We start from the raw sequence: 8,384 nt of genomic DNA, 5'->3' as shown, positions 1-8,384 counted from the left end.
CGCACCCCAGGTACATGCCCTTGACGGAAATCGAACCTGGGACCTTCCAGTTCGCTGGCCGACGCTCTATCCACTGAGCCAAACCGGTTTCGGCTCTTAGGTGTAGTTTTTAGAACTGTTTTACCTTTTCCTACCCACCAGTTCTCACTGTTAAGTTTGTCAGTTTAGCTGCTTACAGAGGCTCCTCTTCATTTCTCTTCCTAATTGACTCTCTAGTTTCCAAACTTAATGCACTTGCTAGCTATATGTATAAAGTAGGTGTAAATTGCTCTTTAATAAGGTTGTTGTGGGTCTTTTGTGAGTAAAGTCTGTGCCATTAGTGTGTTAGGCCTTGGGGAAACTATTTTTGCCAGTGAAAGGACCCTTTTTGGGGGAGGAAAGTGCCTGATTTCTGGCTGGGTGAGGCATTGTTGTGCTGCATTTGTAGAAAGGAAGCATGCTAAAGAGTTGTTAGCTATGGTTGGCAGCTCTAACTAGGCTTTTTGCGATTTCAGTAAAGGGGGATGATGTACTTGGTTGTAGAAACTCCTCTGAGCTCAATGGGTCAGTAAGTAAAAGGGGGTATTGATGGGTGGCTCTGTGGCTTGTGTGATGGGAAAAGATGGAGGAGGAGCTCCGGGAAGGTAGCTCTTGTTGATATAACCCTCCAGAAAAAATGCATGCATATATGCGCAAAGGCATATACACAGATGGATTAGCAGAAGGATTTTGAATTTGATTTATATCGGTTCTACTTAGCAGTAATGAAAACAGTATTCCGTTGTATTTAGCAGACCTACCTGTCCAAAGTATTCTGCCGGGTGCTGTGGCGGATAGTAAATAAATAAGACATGGATCATGCTCTCAAAGGGCCAGGACATAGAAATATGGAAGAGTGAACCAAGGGTAGTTAGGAGTCCTTCAGTTGCAAGAGATAGAAAACCCAACTCAAACCAGCTTAGCAAAAAGGGACTGAATTGGCTTCTGGCACAGCAGGAGGTAGGACTCAGATGGGTTCTATCTGTTGCTCCTGCCTGAGCTGGGCTTGGCTGGGCTGGTTACCCTGCTGGTGTGGCAGTAGCATCCCTCACATCCCACCTGCTCACAGAGCAGAGTCATCTTTTTTGGAAGGACTAGTAAACATTTCACTGCTTTTTATTGGCTCTGACCAAGCCATGTGGCCATCTCTGAGCCAATCACTGTGGTCAGAGGGTGGAGCCTGGGGTTGGCACCAGATAGATGCTAAGATCATTGGCCAAGATTGGGGGATGGGTGTTTACAATCAAAGCTGAATGGTGAATGCATGTTGGCAAGCCCAAGAACTCACCAATGTTTCCACAAAGTGATAATAATAGATGTGAGCTGAGACTAGTTGCCAGTCTCTAAACTCTTTATCAGGACGCTGTAGATTGAACTGTAATTCTTTTTTAAAAAAAATATATTTTTACTGATTTCAGAGAGGAAGAGAGAGGGAGAGAGATAGAAACATCAATGATGAGAAAGAATCATTGATTGGCTGCCTCCTGCACGCCCCCACTTGGGACCGAGCCCATAACCCAGGCATGTGCCCTTGACCGGAACTGAACCCGGGATCCTTCAGTCCACAAGCCAACGCTCCATTCACTGAGCCAAACCAGCTGGCCAAGCTGTAATTCTTAGATTTGGGTATTATCTGTATTTTGAGCCTTGAAGAAAGTAGAGTGTAGTGCATCAGACCATAAATTCTGGAGGCTGGTTTTGAGTCCTGGCTCTGTTACAGCTGGGTCATCTCCTATCTTCTTCTTTTTTTCTTTTAATATACTTTTATTGATTTCAGAGAGGAAGGGCGAGAGAGACAGAAAAATCAATGATGAGAATCATTGATCAGCTGCTTCCTGCATGCCCCCTACTGGGGATCGAGCCCGCAACCCGGGCATGTGTCCTTGATTGGAATCAAACCTGGGACCCTTCAGTCCAAAGGCCAACTCTCTATCCACTGAGCCAAACCAGCTAGGGCTCCTATTTTCTTTGAGTCTCAATTTCCTTATGGAAAAACAGGGACAATATTGGTGTTTTGTCATAGAGTTTAATAAAAATTCATTGGAAAGAATCAAACACTATGTACTGTGCCCACACGCAATTGTTGTTTTTCATAAATTAACTCAGTTGGACAACCTCTTATTTCTGTTAGGTCCAAAACAGCCCACATCATTAAAGACACTACTGAACCAATGTTTGGGAAAGGATTTTCTTTTTAAATAGATTTTTATTGATTTCAGAGAATGAGGGAGAGGGATAGAGAGGTAGAAACATCAATGATGAGATAGTCATTGATTGGCTATTTCCTGCATGCCCCATACTGGGGATTGAGCCCAAAACCTGGGCATGTGCCCTGATTGGGAATTGAACCGTGAGTTCCTGGTTCATAGGTTAATGCTCAACCACTGAGCCACACCAGCCGGGCAGGGAAAATTTTTTAAAAAAAATATTAGCCGAAGCCGGTTTGGCTCAGTGGATAGAGCGTCGGCCTGCGGACTGAGGGGTCCCGGGTTCGATTCCGGTCGGGGGCATGTACCTGGGTTGCGGGCACATCCCCAGTGGGAGATGTGCAGGAGGCAGCTGATCGATGTCTCTCTCTCATCGATGTTTCTGGCTCTCTATCTCTCTCCCTTCCTCTCTGTAAAAAAAAATTTTTTTTCAATAAAAATATATTTTAAAAATATTAAAAGTGAACATCTTATTTGTAAGGTTGAGATTTGTGAATCAGCTTTTTAAAAATCTTGGCAGAGATCAGGCTACTCCGGAGCAGCAGCAGCTGGTGAAGCAATGGAGATGCAATCCTACTATGCCAAGCTCTTGGGGGAGTTGAACGAACAGCGAAAGAGGGATTTTTTCTGTGACTGCAGCATCATTGTGGAAGGGCGGATCTTTAAGGCCCACAGGAATATTTTGTTTGCCAACAGCGGCTACTTCCGAGCCCTGCTCATTCACTATATCCAGGACAGCGGGCGGCACAGCACCGCCTCCTTGGACATTGTCACCTCCGATGCCTTTTCCATCATCTTAGATTTCCTGTATTCTGGGAAGTTGGATTTGTGTGGGGAAAACGTGATTGAAGTTATGTCGGCCGCCAGTTACCTACAGATGAATGATGTGGTAAACTTCTGCAAGACATACATCCGGTCATCCTTTGATATCTGCCGAAAGATGGAGAAGGAGGCTGCTGTGGCTGCAGCGGTGGCAGCGGCAACTGCAGCTGCAGCAGCTCATCAGGTTGACGGTGGAAGCCCCAGTTCAGGCACAGAAGGGGCCTCCTGTGATACCAAGAGCCTGGTCTCCTCTACAGCCAAGGAAGAAGAGTGTGTGGACTGTCCGAAGGAATCCCCTTGTGGTGACTGCCGCCCCCTGGAACCGGTGGGGAAAGACAGCGAGGGCAGTGGCTCGGCTGACGGTGACCTCTCTGCTCTGCCCAAGCAGATAGAGCCCAAGGTGGAGTTTGATGCTGACGAAGTGGAGCAGGTGGAGGTTGGTGAGCAGCTGCAGCAATATGCTGCTCCACTGAACCTGGCCCACATGGAGGAGGGTTTGCCCAGTGGCCATCCCGTGGACGTGTCTTACGGTAACTACCACGTGAAGCAATTCTTGGAGGCCCTCTTGCGCAACGGTGCTGTCCAGAGCAAAGATGATGCGGATCATCACTTTTCTCGGAGTTTGGAGGGAAGACCAGATGGTGTAGGAGGAGCCATGAGTTCCATGATGGATGTCCCGACCGACTGGTATGGCGAGGATTCAGGTGAGTTCCATTAGCATTCATCGTCTCTGCTGGTCATTTAGCACCCACATCTGTGCCTTATAGTCTCCCATCATCATCGTCATCATTGTCATTACCATCATCATTACCTCCATCATCATCACTAATTGCCATCACCATCACTATCACTGCATTATCTCCACCACCATCACAACCAATAGGTATTAACTGAGTAGGGCATTGTTTCTTCATGTATGTTAGTATTTTACCTCTCCAACTAGAGTATAAGCATGTTGAGGGGCAGTTTGAAGAAATGGAAAGAATCTACTATCTTCCACTAACCAGCAGTGGGACTTGGGTTAAATCATTAAATCTCTCTGAACTTGTTTGTTCAGGAGATAATCATCCCTATCTTGCCTTTTTTACAGGGTTGAGGACCAATTGAGACGGTTTTCATAATTTTTCTCTCACATATAATAGGAAATTTATTCTTTGTGTCAACCATGGTGCCTGACGCATAACAGACATTCGTAACATGTTATGGTTGATGGTATGATGTATTTGAGAATATTTTAGAGTTGGCATTTGGCTTCATTTGAGTAAGTTTCTGGGGTTTTTTAAAATATATTTTTATTGATTTCAGAGAGGAAGGGAGAGGGAGAGAGAGAAACATCGATATGAGAATGCAACATCAATCAGCGGCTTCTACCATGGATCGAGCCTGAAACGCAGGCATGTGCCCTTAACCAGGAATCAAACTGGCAACCTCCCAGTGCACAGGACTGTGCCCCACCAACTGAGCAACACCAGCCAGGCTGGCACATGTGTCCTTTATTGAATCTTACTAGTATTCTTTAAGGGACAAACAACCAGATGAGTAGGCTACAGTGAAGAAATCTCATTATTTTTATTTTTTTTAAATATATTTTTATTTTTTTAGAGAGGAAGGGAGAGGGGAAGAGAGAGATAGGAACATCAATGATGAGAGAGAATCATTGATTGTCTGCCTGCTGCATGCCCCCTATGGGGATGGAGCCCTGACCGGAATCGAACCGTGACCTCTTGGTTCATAGGTTGAAACTCAACCACTGAGCCACACCGGGCCAGGGAAGAAATCTTATTTTTATAAGAGAATTAAGGCACTAAGATACTTCTAGGTATTATCTCAGTGATGCTTCTTAGCTTTATTCTGGGATTCCAGGTAATATTCAGCCCCTACAGCTACCACAAATGCAGCAAATCCCCATTTAAATCCTTTTATTAATGAAATAACAAAGGAAACATTGTTTGCTAAGCCACCCCTATATCTCCAAGTTTCATTGCAGTCCCCATAGCCCTCTTACACCCAGCTTTTCCTGTATGGTTTTTAATGGTAACCCTTCTATCTTCCATGTTTTAATCTGGAAGTTCCATTTTACTGTAACCATGTTCCATGTCTGACAGCAATCTAACCTCTCAGGACATTCAATATTTAATCCTCCAGGTGAATAAATTTCTTGTATACTTTGTTAGGCTTTTTTGTTTTAAGAGAACTTGTGTTCCTGAACAATTATGAAAGATGACTTAGCTCTTCTTAATAGTGAGCTAATTGTGTTGTAAAATGTCTTATAGGAGATAGAATACACTTGGCTGTCACCTTCCTGATAAAAGTACCCTATAGCTTCTAGAACAGCGGTTCTCAACCTGTGGGTCGCGACCCCTATGGCAGTCAAACGACCCTTTCACAGGGGTCGCCTAAGACCATCCTGCATATCAGATCTTTACATTATGATTCATAACAGTAGCAACATTACAGTTATGAAGTAGCAACGAAAATAATTTTATGGTTGGAGGTCACAACATGAGGAACTGTATTTAAAGGGCCAGAAGGTTGAGAACCACTGGTCTAGAACCTGAAGCCAAGAAATTAATGAATCAAAATTCTTATACACCTTTCAAATTGGAACAGTGAAAGTATTTTAAATAAGGCAGATGAGCTGCTTTTATTTGTTACTAGTGAGCTGTCTTTAGATTTTTTAATTTCATTTTTGTAAATATATATTTTTATTGATTTCAGAGAGGAAGGGAGAGGGGGAGAGAGAAACATCCGTGATGAGAGAGAATCATGCATCAGTTGCCTCCTGCACACTCCTTATTGGTGATCAAACCTGCAACCCGGGCATGTGCCCTGACCGGAAATCGAACCCATGACCTCCTGGTTCATAGGCCGATGCTCAACCTCTGAGCCATACCAGCTGGGCTCATTTTATTTTTTTTGAAGCAAGAACACTGTGTATGTCTGATTAAAATTAGACTTGAGCCGTGGCCAGTTTGGCTCGGTGGATAGAGTGTCAGCCTGTGGACTGAAGGGTCCCAGGTTTGATTCCGGTCATGGCACATGCCTGGGTTGCGGCCTAGGTCCCTGGTAGGGGTCATTCAGGAGGAAGCCGATCAATGACTCTCACACTGATGTTTCTATCTCTCTCTCCTCCCCTCCCTTCCTCTCTGAAAGTAATAAAAATATATTTTTAAAAAATTAGACTTGAAAAACTTAAAAATGCCATTTCTGGTTCTCAGAGACACTGTGTTAACCAACATTTAGAAGGTAGCAGCTGTTTTCACGGAACACACTATGGGAACTTGTTGAAGTCTCGTTTCTCTGTACATAATAGCACTTCACAGATTGTAATCACTGCTTAACATTCATTGGAGCTTCATCATGTCCATGAGTTTGGCAAAGGAAGTGTAGAGAAGCTGGGACTCAGAAGGGTTTAGTGAGTTTCCTGAGCTGCAGAGCTGTAAGTGGCACAGCTAAAACGAGAAACCTGGTCTGGCTTCACTTCACTCATTACACAAACTGAAGGCAGCACAAGTGGATAGAGGATTTCAGTGCAGTGATTTTGTCTTTCAACGCCCTCTGCCTGTATGGACAAGTATCAAAAAGTAACTCAGTTGTGTGCCATCCTCATCAAGTCCTGTCTGTTAGCCTATAAAGTCAGGTTTCCAACTACAGGGTGTTGTGGCCAGGCAGCCACCTTGGCCCCTGGCCATACCTCTTGTCTGCCAGGTTTTTATTCCACTCACACAACTCCAGGCTAAACTCACTCTACGTGCCAAGGCACAGAGTAGGACTGATATGTTTGGTCATTCATTTTTTTTTTATGTATATATTTTATTGATTTTTTACAGAGAGGAAGGGAGAGAGAGAGAGAGTTAGAAACATCGATGACAGACAAACATCGATCAGCCGCCTCCTGCACATCCCCTACTGGGGATATGCCCGCAACCCAGGTACATGCCCTTGACCGGAATCGAACTTGGGACCTTTCAATCCGCAGGCCAACGCTCTATCCACTGAGCCAAACCGGTTTCGGCTGGTCATTCATTTTTTTAAAATATATTTTTTTTTATTGATTTCAGAAAGGGAGAGTGAGAGAGAGACATCAATGATGAGAGACAATCATTGATAGGCTGCCTCCTGTATGCCCCACACTGGGGATCGAGTGCACAACCCGGGCATGTGCCCTGACCGGGAATTGAACCGTGACCTCCTGGTTCATAGGTTGACACTCAACCACTGAGCCATGCAAGCCAGTCTGGTCATTCATTTATTTGCTCAGATATTTGAGTAGCTTCTTGATGAAGCTACAAGGATAAGTCAGACATGAATCCAGCCCTTAACGAATTTAGAGGAGATGGGACGTGTATAATCACATGATCTAAAGGTACTAGGGCTGGAAGACAGATGGAAGTGTGAGTTTCATAGCTATCCAAAAGCTGGAGAACTGGCTTCCTACTGGGAGATCAGGGAGGCTTTCTGAATGTGGCATCTGAGGATAAGAAGAGACATAGAAAGAAATTGACTAGCGTCAGATCATGGAAAATCTTTAGTGCTAAGGGATGAGGTTTTTATCTGTAGGCACAGGGGAGATTTTCCATAGTTTCTGAGCTTGGGAGGTGACAGGATCTGTGCTTTAGGGAGCTTAATTTGGCCTCAGCACAAGATGGTGTACAGCTGGGAGACCAGGGCAAGGAGATGGTCAATAGTTCCATATCCACGTTGCTCATCCCAGCATTCGCTGATACTGTCAAAGCATAATGTCCTGCTATAATCAATAAAAATATATTTTAAGCCCTAACCGGTTTGGCTCAGTGAATAGAGTGTTGGCCTGCGGACTGAAGGGTCCCAGGTTCAATTCTGGTCAAGGGCATGTACCTTGGTTGCGGGGGTGTGCAGGAGGCAGCTGATCGATGTTTCTCTCATCATTGTTTCTAACTATCCCTCTCTGTAAAAAATATCAATAAAATATATTTAAATATATATGTATATATATTTTTTTTTCTTAAAAAAACCTTAGGGTTTCAAAAATATGTATATTTTTATGGATTTTAGAGAGCGGAAGAGAGAGGGAGAGAGAGATAGAACATCGATTGGCTGCCTCCTGCACACCCCATACTGGGGATCAAGCCCACAATCTGGGCATGTGCCCTGACCTGGAATCAACCACTGAGCCACACCAGCTGGGGAAGATCTTAGAGTTTTGGGGGCCAAAGGAGGAACAGTGTTCTGGAATTGACAGTGAAGCACAAAAGAGACCCTACACACTTCCAACCCAGGGGTGTGGGCTATGGGTTAAGGGAAGTAGAGTGCTTCCAAGAGAGAGGCAGGGCTCAGGTAAAGTAACCACTCCAGTCT

General features: G+C 44.5%; 1 protein-coding gene and 1 pseudogene across 3 annotated transcripts in view; one reads left to right on the top strand and one right to left on the bottom strand.

Annotated features, from left to right (window-relative positions):
* Nucleotides 1–8,384, top strand: part of ZBTB8B (zinc finger and BTB domain containing 8B) — an 18,397-nt gene that overhangs the window by 3,333 nt on the left and 6,680 nt on the right. For all 3 annotated transcript variants that reach the window (XM_006777371.1, XM_006777372.2, XM_006777373.1), the window contains exon 2: nucleotides 2,746–3,751. In XM_006777371.1, the coding sequence (XP_006777434.1) occupies nucleotides 2,785–3,751 (967 nt within the window). In that variant the 5' untranslated portion in view covers nucleotides 2,746–2,784. The remainder of the gene's footprint in view (nucleotides 1–2,745; nucleotides 3,752–8,384) is intronic.
* On the bottom strand, nucleotides 4,822–5,373 carry LOC102761944 (annotated as a pseudogene).

Source organism: Myotis davidii, unplaced genomic scaffold (assembly GCF_000327345.1).
Source record: "Myotis davidii unplaced genomic scaffold, ASM32734v1 scaffold88, whole genome shotgun sequence".
NCBI lineage: Eukaryota > Metazoa > Chordata > Mammalia > Chiroptera > Vespertilionidae > Myotis > Myotis davidii.
This window is presented reverse-complemented; position numbering and strand designations above follow the sequence as displayed.